This window comes from Python bivittatus, unplaced genomic scaffold (genome assembly GCF_059951505.1).
Source record: "Python bivittatus isolate LINGU-HERP-01145 unplaced genomic scaffold, Pbiv_v1 ctg000480_np1212, whole genome shotgun sequence".
NCBI lineage: Eukaryota > Metazoa > Chordata > Lepidosauria > Squamata > Pythonidae > Python > Python bivittatus.
The window spans coordinates 70658835-70671600 of NW_028277075.1; the positions used below are offsets into that span (position 1 = coordinate 70658835).

Sequence of the window (12766 nt, forward strand, 5' to 3'; positions counted from 1 at the left end):
TTTTTACCTGTTGGAAAAGTTCTAAACCTCTGTAGGGCAACAATGCTTCAATTAACCTTTCCTCACCTGCCCTAAACCAAAGTTGTTCTTAGCTGTACTGGAACTGAAGCAATATTTTTTGGTACGCATACAATCTGGTGTGCTTTTTGTCACATAGCGCCTCCCCTCCAGTCCCTGGGCATAGTCTTCCAGACCCGTTCTACTTTTGGGAGTAGGAGAGTCTGATTCTTTCAAACTGAGTTCTCCCCCCCCCCCATATGTACTGTGGTGGAAGTGCACAGTGAAGATTTTTTTATGGGGGGCGGGTGATGCCTGCCTTATATTTGTAAACTAAAAGGTAAGTTCCTTTTGAACATGGTTCAGTGTTTTTGTGGAATAGTGCACAAAAGGAATATATCCAAAGGAGGCCAACTATCAGATTATATTAGCTGATCATTGGGCTTGCTTTGAATGGATCTGCACAAAACACTTGTGCAAAACCAGAGTGAGTTTTGACAGATGGCTAAACTTCCTTCCTTCCTTCCTTCCTTCCTTCCTTCCTTCCTTCCTTCCTTCCTTCCTTCCTTCCATCCATCCATCCATCCATCAACTGGGGATGCAGAAATGCCTGTTACTCCAGGACCCATGGTAACTCAAGTGGGACAGCTGATTAAATGACATGTTTTGCTCATTATCATCATTTTAAGATTGTTAGAAGTAAAGTCAATCATAGGCTATATTCAAGTACTTTGTGGGGGATTGATGTACATGTGATGTCAAAGATCCCTCACTGAAACAAGATCTATCCTTGCCTCCAAGTACAGTACATGGTTAAGAATCCAATGTATTTCTGATGCCAGAGGCTAAAAAGAAAACATTCAAACTCAACCAGTGTGCCTTTTCAAATTCACTCTACCAGTAAAGGAGGTAAGGTAAGGGTGTCATTCTCTGCCTGCTGATGACCCATTGCCACCTTTCTCTTCTCTCTCCCCTGACCTTTAACCACAGAATTGACAATGGGCAAGACAAACATTGGGCCCACCTAGTGCTATTTGCTGATCCTTGTTTTATTATACATATTAAGCAGGACTTTTAATATTCTCTGGGAGTCGTCTTTCAATGGTACTCAGACTTCTTTCAGGCTGTCTCATTGAAGTCCAAGCTTATAATCACAGTTCTGTCAGCCTGTGCTTTCCTAGAGGGCATGTCCACATTAATAGGCATTGCTCAACATCTCTTGCTCTGTTATGGGAAAGCGACAGGACAAGGGAGGAGTCTTCTGCCTGTGTTTTTCAATCACTGCAGAAGTACTTCCCCATGCTCCTCACACTGCATGATAGCCCTGCGTGATGATGAGGTCTCTGGTGGGGTTCCTGTTACTGCTTCTCAACCAAGGACAGCACTGCCTTAGCTGTGGTGAGTAGGAAGAACTGAACACTGCCATCTGGATTCCTATTTCCTCAGGTCAACATTTCCTTCATTTCAAGAGGTGCTCTTAGAAAACACAATACATTTTCCTCAATACCAGAAGTCTGCTGTGATAACTTAGCCCTCACTAGCTTCTTTATGGATGGAATCAGCTTCACACTTCTTGTATCTTTGCTTTCCTACTGTTAGCTGCATCTCCTCCACTTTTAAGCGGTGAGACATTTCAGGAATATTAGTGCTTACTCAGCATCAGTTTCCTTGGAAGGAAGAACATGATCTCCTTCTACGGTAAAGGGTTTATTAATACATCTGTATGGTAAGGATAAGATGAATATTCACAGATTTGCTCTAACCAATCTTTATTTCATATCAGATTCTTAGGGAACCCTTACTGCCATAGCACTTCTTGCTAAGACACAAGTCACCTTTCTGTAGTCTCTTTCCAGTTCAGCACAGGTCTATGTACTGCTATCCACACACCAGATTCTTAGATGGGTAAGAAGATTGAATTATCTCCACTATCACTGTCCTTCCCAGGTTCTGTTTCCAACACCATTGCCACAGTGTCCTGGCAATTAGTTGACTTCCTGAGTCACTGAAAAAACGTCTGTGGCTCTCAATAGTTCCTTTGTTGTATCTTAAGAAGGTGTGTCTCAGAATACTCATAGTAATTGGTCCATTCAAAGAAATGTTTTGGAAATGATTCCTCAGAAAGAACTCAGACTAATCCGTCCTCTAAAACTCATTGCACACCTTGTCATTCATCCACCCTTGTTTTGCACAACATAATTTCCTAGATCATTTCCTGGGACTCTGCAGCAATTGACAGACTAAAGTTTATCTCCACGCCCTGAAAAGCTTCAAGTACCAGTTCCTATAGACTGGGCTCTTAGAAGTTGTATTTTTAATACAGTAATTGGATTAAAAGACTGAGTTGGATTTTCCTCAGACCAATGTTGTCAGTTCCACTTGTCTCCATCTGCACCTCCACCCTCATTCGCATCTATTCCCTTTTGGGTAGATTACATCCAACTGAGGATCAGGCAAGCTTCAGGTTTGAAGGGGCCCTTGGATAGCACCCAATTCTGTGGGTAGCAGGGAAGATAATCCTCTCTTCTTTCTATTTACATGCATGTCTTCAGGGTTCAGAATCAGCAAATGAGTTTACCAGTAGAAGGCAAAAACAAGAGAGAGAATGCAAAAGAGCAGTTAGCAGTTCTCATCTGCAGGGCTCCACATCTCTCCCTGCCTGGATCTCAGTTTAGGGAATATCAACTAATTTCCTACTTCTCGTATATGGTTACATTCTCCCCATTTCTCAAAGAGATGAGAAGTGATGCAGATACATTGTTTTCCCACAAGTGCTCTAAAATATTTCTGTTATTAATAAGATAATTATATTTATCTCGTTTGTCTTAGTTCACAACACTCAAAAAACTTCACATATATTAAGTCTATTCTGATGCAGAACAACCTATATAACCCTGAGACAACATGAAGAGAAGGAATGATAATGGCTTGGTCAAGACTACATAGCACTTGTGGCTGCAAAAAAAACTGATATTGGAGGTTCACAGCTCCTTCTTAGCATCAGATTATGTAGGCTTTTTATACCTTGCATGAAATTAGGAAACGTCAGTTCAGCTTCAGAACCTGCTCAGTTTTAGAGTCTGTACAATACCAGCAGAATTACAGTAACTTTAAACATGTGCACAGTTCCTTTCCCTCACTTAGTAATTGGAGAAATTGCCACAAAAGCTCCATTTAAGCTTTGATACCCGCAGACACAGAGCTGGGAAAGCCTTTGATCCTCCAGAGAGCTCAGCTCAAAATAATAGGTTGCATTTCTGCAGTCATGATCTGCTTAGATCACTCATTTCTGATGAGGCTTCTAGTATCTCCATGACATTGCTACAATAATTGTCACACTGTGTTTTTCCACATGGCTCTATCCCCCCCACCCCCCATTGCAGATACACCAGCATTTTAAAACAGAATTGAAGAGCCTAATTTCTGCATGTGTGATTATTTATAGCAATAGTCTATGTTTAAGAGGCATGGTTTTGGCATTTGCAGTGACATATGGATGGTGGTGAAAGGGCTGGGGAAGCTCTATTACCATCCCTCCTATTTCTCCAGCATAGCATAGCAATGTACTTTCTTTAGCTTTTTAAGGCATGGACCATGAAGGAAGACACAGTGCTATTTTTCCTGGACAAGAAAGCTTGGAGGGACAGGTCCAATTAGGCTTAATTCCCTCTTTTCTCAACACAACTTCTCTTCCATGGAATTTATCCCACCAACCCATTAACATGTGCCACATCCATGACTCAACAAATGCTTTCTTAGGAAGTGGCTGTTCTCTCACAGGTGGTGTGCAACAGCCTGGCAAGTTACATAAATAGTGTTCCTTCTGGTAATATGTACATCTGCCCCACCAATTTCTCTTAAAGGTTCTGTTCTTTGGCATCCCCTTGTCAAACCAGTTCAGACACAATATTGAGGAAACTGAGATAAGCAAAGGAGAGTCAACACTGCTAGAAATGAAGTGGCTATTCTGAGGTGAAAGGTTGGAGGGAGGAACCAGAGCTGTCCCAGCAGTCCATATAAAGAAAGATGAACAGGTTTTCACCTTGACTTCCAATATTCTATCACATTAAGGAAGTCTTTGCCTAAAAGAGAGGGCACACCCACATCATAGCCCAAAGTGTTCCTCTTCATTATTATCCCATGTGTGTTCTCTACAGTCACTTCCGTTTCTTTGGGAATTTGCTGTAAGTATTTCAAGTCAATCTTCCTCTTGAATCAGCCTTCCTTGACCTGATGCCTCTCCCTAACTTGATGGCTAATCTGGATGAGGGATGATGGGAGTTGTAGTCCAACACATTTGGACATCACCAAATTGGGTGGTCATTGTAGTCATGCGGGGGTGGGGTTAACCCTATAGTTAAGTGATATTAGGTCTCTACAAAGTATCCAAAAGAGATGCTTTGTAAAGTACCTCTTTAAACTGTTAAGGCAGCTATGTCCTTTACAAGGCTCATACAGCTGTTTCAAAGGTTGTCCCCAGGTGTTACCACGTACATGCATAGCCACATTACTTCACTGACAGCCTCATCAGAAGTGTCTGCACATGAATAAAGACAACTGGGGAGAACTTTGGAAGCAGCCACATGGGCCTTGTAAAGGACATAGCTGCTTTAACACTTTGAAAGGAAGTGCTTTGTTTGCACTAATGCACTGTGCAAAAGATCTCTTTGCACAGCTCTAGTATCTATGTAAACATTTCTAATGTTTGTGTACTGAATGAAATATCGATGCAACTTTCCTTCATGGAAATAGTTTTGTACAGAAAGGTAATTGAAATGTGAAACTGAGCCAAGTCCATCACTGCCAATTCCTATTCTCCACACATCATTAATGAGGAAGCCTAAAAGCTGTGCCCAGCTACCTCCTCTCATAAATCATAAAAGCCAGGCATCGGAGAGGAGCTTTCTCTCATCTGATTCCCACCTGACCGAATGGCAGAGCTGAAAATCCCAAGCCAGCATGCACACCAGCCTTCTAAGTACTGGAATAGTTTTCCATACTGATGTAGCATCCAGCCACATCATCACTTACCTAGAAAAATAAAGTGGCACAATGCAGAAACTGGTTTATCCCCTTATGTGATCTGGAACATAAGGAAACCATAGTGCAGTCCTCCCTATCCTAGTAGCCCTCCAAATGTCTGTGTTCACGTGACATGCATACCAATGAGTGCAGATGGGAAGGCCACGTCTGTGGCTTCAGGAGAGTTATCAGAGAATATAAGAAGTGACTTGGGAACTTGGGGAAGCATCTCTCTAGAGATCACGACTAACAGCCCATCTAAGCTCCCCCAAATCCATCACTATAACTTCATTTGCTACCTGCCAGCTTTCACTCATCCCAGTGAGTCAATAGAAGACATAGAGAATAGGAGTGTAGCCTATCAGAAGAAGCCAGACAAAAACTCAAAACATAGTGCCAGCTCTGTCTCAATGGCAAAATGCTTCACATGTATCGAACTGGATTACGGCTAACTTTTTTTTTTTTTATCTGCGCTCAGTCGTTATCGACTCTGCAGTGACTGCTTGGACGAGTCCTTTGCAGTTTTCAAGGCAAGGTGTTTCGGAAGTGGTTTGCCAGTGCCTCCTTCCTAGAGCAGAGCCCAGCTGGCGAGCGCAGGAGGCGGGGTTTCCGTTGCTTCGCGCCCTTTTCGGGCGTGCGCGGTTTTTCGCGCTTACCGACAACTGCTCCCGACTCCTTTTTGCAAGGCGCCGCCAGCATTTTTCCTCCCACCGGAGTGAGAGTACCCATTTATGTATTCACGTGAGTTTTCAACCTGTTGGGTTGACAGGAACTGGGGAGGAAACAGGCGCTCACCCTGCTAACGCGAAGGCTGGACTCGAACCACTGAAGCGTCGACCATTTCTGGCCAGCAACTTTCAGCGTCATTAAGCCGCTGCGCCACCGCGTCCCCACGGCTAACTTAGCTGATCTTAGTTCCTACTAAAAATAATGGGGCTTAAAGTTGTATTGATTTTCTTCCACTGTTTTCAGTGAGACTTCAGTTCAGCTTAACTAGACAGAGCAAGGGAAGAGTAAGTTGCATTGCGTTAACCGTGACTAAGCCCTGCATGAGGGTGTATAGGATGGCAATCTTGGACTGGATCCAACCCCTTGGCTGGAGTTTAGTCAAAGATTGCTTTATCTACATACATACAGTAGTTGAGGCTGAAGCTCAGAATTGTGGATAGCCGCAGTCTGAAGAAAAGAAGTACCAAGAGAGACAAAAGTGAGAAAACCTGAAATGTATACAGACTATAAAAACACAGCTCTTGTTCCTTTTTTGCCCACCATTAGTGATACGTTTCATATCCAAAGTTTCTGCCCAAAGGGAGATAAATTCACCCAGGCAGGCTCTGGAAACATTTATTAATAACAGGTCCGTTACACAAATATTAACAATTCAGCTCCATGGACAGTGCACTGATGTATCACAGACAATGTATTTGAAGTAATCCTTGTTGTGATTACAGCATTCACTACTGGGCACAAACATTTTGGTGGGCAAAAAAGGAGCCCCAAACGCAACCAAATGCAGAGGAAATATATAATAGGGACAATTTCTGAGGCTGAACTGCAATTTCACTAACAAGCTAAATCAGAGTTCTCTAGGAACAAGTGCTGTTCTTGATAAACTTCTGGCTGTCTTGGTTCTAGCTGTCCCCAGTGATCATCAGTGGCTGGTTAGAGGCATCCAGACACAACTGGAAAATTGGGCCAGCCTGCAGAGTCAACCTGATCCCAGTGTCCTGATTGCTTTGAACCTGGCTGAGGACCACAACCTCAGTGTGATAACGCAGTTGGTGCAGCAGATAAAAGACACAGCTGGAACAGGTACGATGCCTGAATTGAGAAGCTTCTACATAACCCAGCTGAATGGTTTCTACATAAACCAGTTCAGATCTTTACTTTGTTCCATTTTGTAAAAAGGGAAACATGGAAATAGTATTTCAGCTGTCACTTTTGATAACTGTGGCTAACTTGCTAAGCCTATCCAATTGTGAGGAATATTATGAAGGTTTGTGTTGTTGTTGCTGTTTTTTGTTTTGTTTTTACTAGTACATCCCAGTTTTGACTAAGATATACTTCCCAAAATCAAATAACACTAAGTTCCAGAATTACCGCTAAGGTTTTTTCTTGGCAGTATAATAGGTAGAACTCTGAATGGTGACATTTTCATCATCACTGTATTTCCACACTTGTTCATCTGCTAAACGCTTGCCTGTTACACAACTATTAAGATAGATGTTTAAGTATAGGACATAATAGGAGCAAAGTCCCATACTATATATAAGCAACCCACCTTTGTCCCCTAAATCCGCTCTGGGGCCACATTCCCCAATCACGTGGAACAAAATTAATGATCAATGTTCACTGAGTAGTATCCTCAGAATCTGTATCTCATATTTAAAATAAATTTCCAGACAGCACACAGTCTGTTGAATGACATAAACATTTACAATCTGTCCTCTTAGAGAAAAATCTCATTAAGTCTAAGGAATCTTGCTCTCATGTAAGTGTGTGTTAAATTGCAGTTAAAAAATCTCTCAACAGACTAAAAACAGTAGGTTCCAACTGTTGATCTAAAACAGCAATTAAGAACTTCATGGCAGAAGCAAAACAGTTTTCATTAAAAGGCTTAGAAGGATTGTCTTCCTGGAGCTGAAATTACAATAACCACTGTGAGTTTGTTTTAATGAAGCCATATATGGGTCTAGGCTTTGATGGACTAGAGTCTGATGCATTTGACACCAGGAACTCTAGCCCATAGAAGCTATCATTGGTTTATCTTTAAAAAATCAACCAGAAGATTCTGTAATGTCTGCAAGGAAGAAGAATCAGATGGGGCTTCCAGTTATATCTCCAATTTTAAGACAACTTTCCCAGATGTATTGCTTGCAGTTTCTAGACTTCTGGTGCGGATGGGAAAGGGTACATTATTGCTCCCAAAGGATCACTTACCCAATCTTTGTGGTCTCTGTCCTCTCTCCTCCTTTCTTGCAGAGATGTCTTCTGGCAAAGTGGCCCTTTATGTCCTAGCTCTTCGATCCTCCTGTCAGAATCCTACTGATGTCAGCACGCCAGAAAAACATGTCAACCTGGTCCAAGTCCTTGAGAAGAAAACAAAGGACGAGATTAAGCATATTGGTAATAAGGCAAATGGGCATTACATTCTTGCCTTTCACTCAGATGAGAAGATAAGAATTCGGATGATTAATGCATGGATCCAATTCTGTGTGCTGTTCCCCCACCACTGCTTTGCAAGGATGGTACTCAGCTGAATTGGAATGCCCATCCTTCAGTCTATGCTGTAGTTATTCTCTTAGCCAGCTTGGCAATATCTGTTTTTTGTCCCAGTTACGAGTAACATTTTATCTTCTATATTTGAAAGACTAGTGCAACTTTAGTTGCCTACAAACATCCTTAAAACAAATTAGGATAACTTTTCCCCAGAAAAGTTGAATCTAGTTTCTTCCCTATTTCACAATGCAAATGACAACTGAATCAATTCAGTTGCCAGCTGGGGAATTCTGGAACTGGTGTCTATAGATCTGGAAAGCGCTAGTTGAGGAAAGGTTATTTCATGTGATTTAGAATCCTGCACCATCAGGGTTATAAATTGCACTGGAGTCCTACAGATGTACATCAGGTGTCTGATTTCAGATCTCTCCTTCTCCAATCATACTTTAATAGCACTTTTCTATTTCTGCTATGTTTTGAACTGAACCTCCAAACAGTAATGGGTGAAGGGTAGACATCTTCTGTGACCAGACACAGAGTAACTCATAAACCTATTTACCTTTCAGATACTACTAGGACCCCCAAGACAACCTACTACCAATTGGCTCTAGATACTTTGGCTCTATGTGTGGAAAAAAGTCCAGAACTTGAAACAGCTGCCTCTGCCCTTGCCGACGCAGCCCTGGATAATCGTTTCCAATTCCAGGGTCATTTCTCTGTAGGTAAGATCATTCCATGCTTCATACAGACACAACACAGACACACACACATAAGATTTTTGAATATGATTTTAAATTACCTTTTTACTCTGAGCTTCCAAGGACGTCAGGATAGCCCTCCTAACAGTACACGGTAATGATCCTGGGAAGTAGGTTGGACTGAGAAATGATTACTGGAGCACCAGTGAGCTTCTTGGTGAGCAAGTGATTGATAAGCTAGGAATCTCTGTAATCCATTACTCCACCACAATGACAACTTGTAATAAACAGCCTGTTTCTGTTTGGCCTTCTTCTCTCTGATATCTGCTTGTCCAGCACTTATACCAAAGAGGACATTCACTTTTCCTGGACTGGCAAATACTCCTGACTTTCTTTTCACTGGGCGATCCCTTGTCCTATGTGATTTACAGATACTGGTGCTGTGGTAAGTCTGGCCCTGTTCTGCGTGTATGAAAGAAGGGTCTCATCTCAGCAGAGCAAACTAACAGGAACTCTACAAAATGCCTTGGCCCTGATTGCAAAGCAAATCCTTAATGAACAGCAGAACAATGGTATCCTTGGAAACATCTATAGCACTGGCCTCGCAATGCAGGTACATCTGAAGGGAAGAGAATCCAGGAATCGGGCCTTCATCTCTCGGAGTCTTGCTGAGCATCTCTCTCTCTTGCTGATTTCCAGGCTCTCAGTGTCACTTCGGAGTTCTACAGTCCTAATTCATGGAACTGCGAAAAGACCCTCAAAGAAGTCCTGCATCAAGTCACTGAGGGAGCCTTTAGCCGTCCAGCTGCTGCTTCTCAGATCCTGCCTTCTCTTGTGGGCAAAACATACTTGGATGTGAGGGGTCTCACTTGTACCTCTGAAAATGGTAAGGCAGCTTCTTCAATGGGAAGAAACTCCTCTGGCACCTCCTCTGCTCTCTGAAGGAGAGAAAAGCAGCAACTTTGGCTAGTGAGATAGAGACAAGGCCTAAATGAGCCTGCATTGTAGATCCCCCTTCCCCCATCACCACGTTTCCACACCGGGAAAAGCCACAGCTTTGTAGTTATTGCTTATCTGGAGTTCATAGAAACACAACAGCTATTCTGGAAGAAAGGGAATGATGGAGGCTGGAGGTAGAGGGACAGTGCTATTTCCAGGCAATATTTATTCCATCTGAGTACATTTGGAACACTTCCCTGAACAGGGGAGCAATCAGATATGCGAAACAAGGATAAAAATTTTTTAGCCAAACTTCAAAAACTTTATTTGATGAGCCCAAAGTTTGCAGGAAGCAGGATGGGAACACAGTAATGCCATTTAGCAGCCTATGAGATTAGGAACAATCACACAATCCTTCACAAAGTTATGCCACAAAAGCTTGGCAGTTCTTCATTTAATTTGAAAGTCTCTAGGATCCACAAAAAAAGGGAGGGGGGCCGTGGATTGCCCAGCCTGGAATGATCCATTTAACTCAGTGTTCTGGATCTGCAGCTTCTACTTAACGGTTCCTCCATAATGATGAAAAACAATTGCAACTCCGACCAAAAGTAGCATACAGTTAGAACATCTTTAAATGCATGCCAATTTTTGCCGCCAAGTCTCAGCTCACGTCACTGGCTCTCCCCCATCTCAGCTGTGCAGGTTCAGGACTGCCAGTAGACATTAAGAGTGTAATGAGTAATTTCACCTGCCTTCTCCTCTCTTTCTTTGCAGTAACAGTGCATTATAAAGTAAGCAATGAACTAATAGGACCTCATTTCAAGCTTTCCATAACTGTGAAAGTGCCAAAGGGTTCTGTGCTGCTCGCTGCCTTGGAAGCAGCTCAACAAGCTAATCCAAGTGAATTCAGGTAAATAGATTCCTCATAGGATCATTAAAGATGCTGTCTCTGACATTTTAGGGAGGTTGTTCAACTCAGGATGTGAACTACATAAACTTTTCAAATTTCCAATTCAAGAAAAAGTGCAACTTCAATATTTTATCAACGAATTTTAAACACTACTTCCTGGCTTTGGGGGGAAGACTGGATATATTTCAACATTTGGTTTTTATAAACTATTTTCACCTATAACTTTCCTGATCTTTTCTTTTTCCCTTTTTCTTTTGTGTGTGTGTAATATTCCTCTTAAATTACTATGATATAATTCACCATTTTCTTAATCCATCCTCCTTTCTTGCTACTTTTGTAATGAATTTCACTTCTTGCAGCTTTCAAAGAGAGGAGACATCTTGGGGCCCCATGATCACCTCTATCAATGGCCTCCAAGCCAGCACCAATGAAAAGACCTACTGGCAGTTCCTCAGTGGCAAAACACCCCTTGAACAAGGTATATATATTATCTTGGGAAGAAGGGTAACTGCAACATTTTTCTCCTATATTAATTATGATTAACCTGCTAAGGAATATGCAGCTGTAGGATAATAATAATGAACAAGATCAAAAAAATTAGGTTGATGCCTGTTCTGATGGTAAAATCTTCAAGTCAAGCTCAACTCCTCATGACTTCATGGATATATCCATGTAGTTTTCTCAGCTGCAACACAGAAGTGATATGTCATTGCCTTCTTCTGGAATATGTTTTCACCTTCCCAGCCTGGCCTACAGCCCTGGCATCTCCTAGAAGTATCCTATCCAGAGACGAGTCAGCCATGACCCTGCTTAGCTTTTGAGCCCAGACAAGATTTGCCAGGTGCTGCAGCCGGTTGCGAGCCTGTTCAATTGCACAATTCCCAAAAGGCAAGGGGCACAGAGGAAACATAATACTGTATACAGATGTTACTTACTGACAGTAGTGACTGATATGCAAATCAAGAAAATCAAGGTTATTGTCTTGTTAATAAACTCAGCCCACAGTCGAGGAAGACAGTTGCATTAGCAAGGGCATCAATCAAATGCTGAAGTTAGGGCTGAAGTGTTGTCCCAGAAAAAGACTGAGCAAAGCATCAAGATGAAATAGGAAGTCAAAGAAGAGGTTGAGGGGTACAATAGCAAGGTGAAGTGAAAATTCAAAGGAGACAGAGGGAACCCTGAAGACTGAGAAGACTAACTGGGATAATGAATGGTTGCCTAACCATTATCCAGTGAGGTTCATTTATACATATGGATAAAGCTGAGACATGCTACATTATAGAATGTAGGACTATGCAATGCTTTGGATTTGATTCTAAAAAGGTGCTTCAGTGCACCTCAAAGAATGGCTGTAGTACTTGTTTTCTACTCTTTAAAGCAGCTGTGTCTTTGGCTGGGCTCACATGGCAGCTGCAGCATGCATACTGTATGCATATCATCATTTTTCATCATCATGGCTGGCTATGGCCATCTATGGAGGGCAGCTGAGTATTTGCATCTATCTAATCTACAACTGGTTTTCAAACATCTGCACAAATTAAGGCTTATAAAATCTGGGGAGCACTATCCACCTTTCAACATCACATTTTTTTGTTTGCAGGTGTTGGCAGCTACAAACCGAGAGATAATGAGCAAATTGTGGCCAATCTCACTAGATACTGAGCTATCACTTACAGTATGACCTAGGACTAAGATTCAAGCCTGCTTTGTATCAGAAGATTGCCCTTTCAGACAAAAAGATATGGCAAGATGACAATAAAAATGCTGATTTGATGTGTGCTATGTAGTGTATGTTTCAGATGATTTAATAACTGAATGCCGATATCAGCAAAGCACCAATCTCTTTCCCATTCACAAAGTAAATCATTTTTGCTAGACAACAGTAGATTAAAAGACAGTATAACACTGATAAAACCTTCTATTTTGAAAAAGACTGCCAAATATTTATCACACGTTGCCAGGGATATATTGAGCATAGGGA

General features: G+C 41.9%; 2 protein-coding genes across 3 annotated transcripts in view; one reads left to right on the forward strand and one right to left on the reverse strand.

The window, feature by feature from the left end:
- Positions 1-12766, reverse strand: part of LOC112543099 (zona pellucida sperm-binding protein 3-like) — a 41073-nt gene that overhangs the window by 8767 nt on the left and 19540 nt on the right. Inside the window, exons 1-2 of one of the 2 annotated variants that reach the window (XM_088146243.1) lie at positions 9038-9332; positions 7960-8108 (exon numbers count right to left, since the gene is read on the reverse strand). The gene's annotated coding sequence lies outside the window, so the exon portion shown is untranslated. Of the gene's footprint in view, positions 1-7959; positions 8109-9037; positions 9333-12766 lie in introns of those variants that run through there. The other variant, XM_088146244.1, reaches the window with a different exon arrangement.
- On the forward strand, positions 1315-12558 carry LOC112543289 (cobalamin binding intrinsic factor-like). Its single transcript, XM_088146235.1, has 9 exons — positions 1315-1395; positions 6655-6831; positions 8002-8145; positions 8805-8960; positions 9368-9549; positions 9636-9822; positions 10650-10785; positions 11145-11263; positions 12386-12558. The coding sequence occupies exons 1-9, from the start codon at positions 1329-1331 to the stop codon at positions 12445-12447; spliced, it is 1230 nt and encodes a 409-aa protein (XP_088002361.1). The 5' UTR covers positions 1315-1328; the 3' UTR covers positions 12448-12558.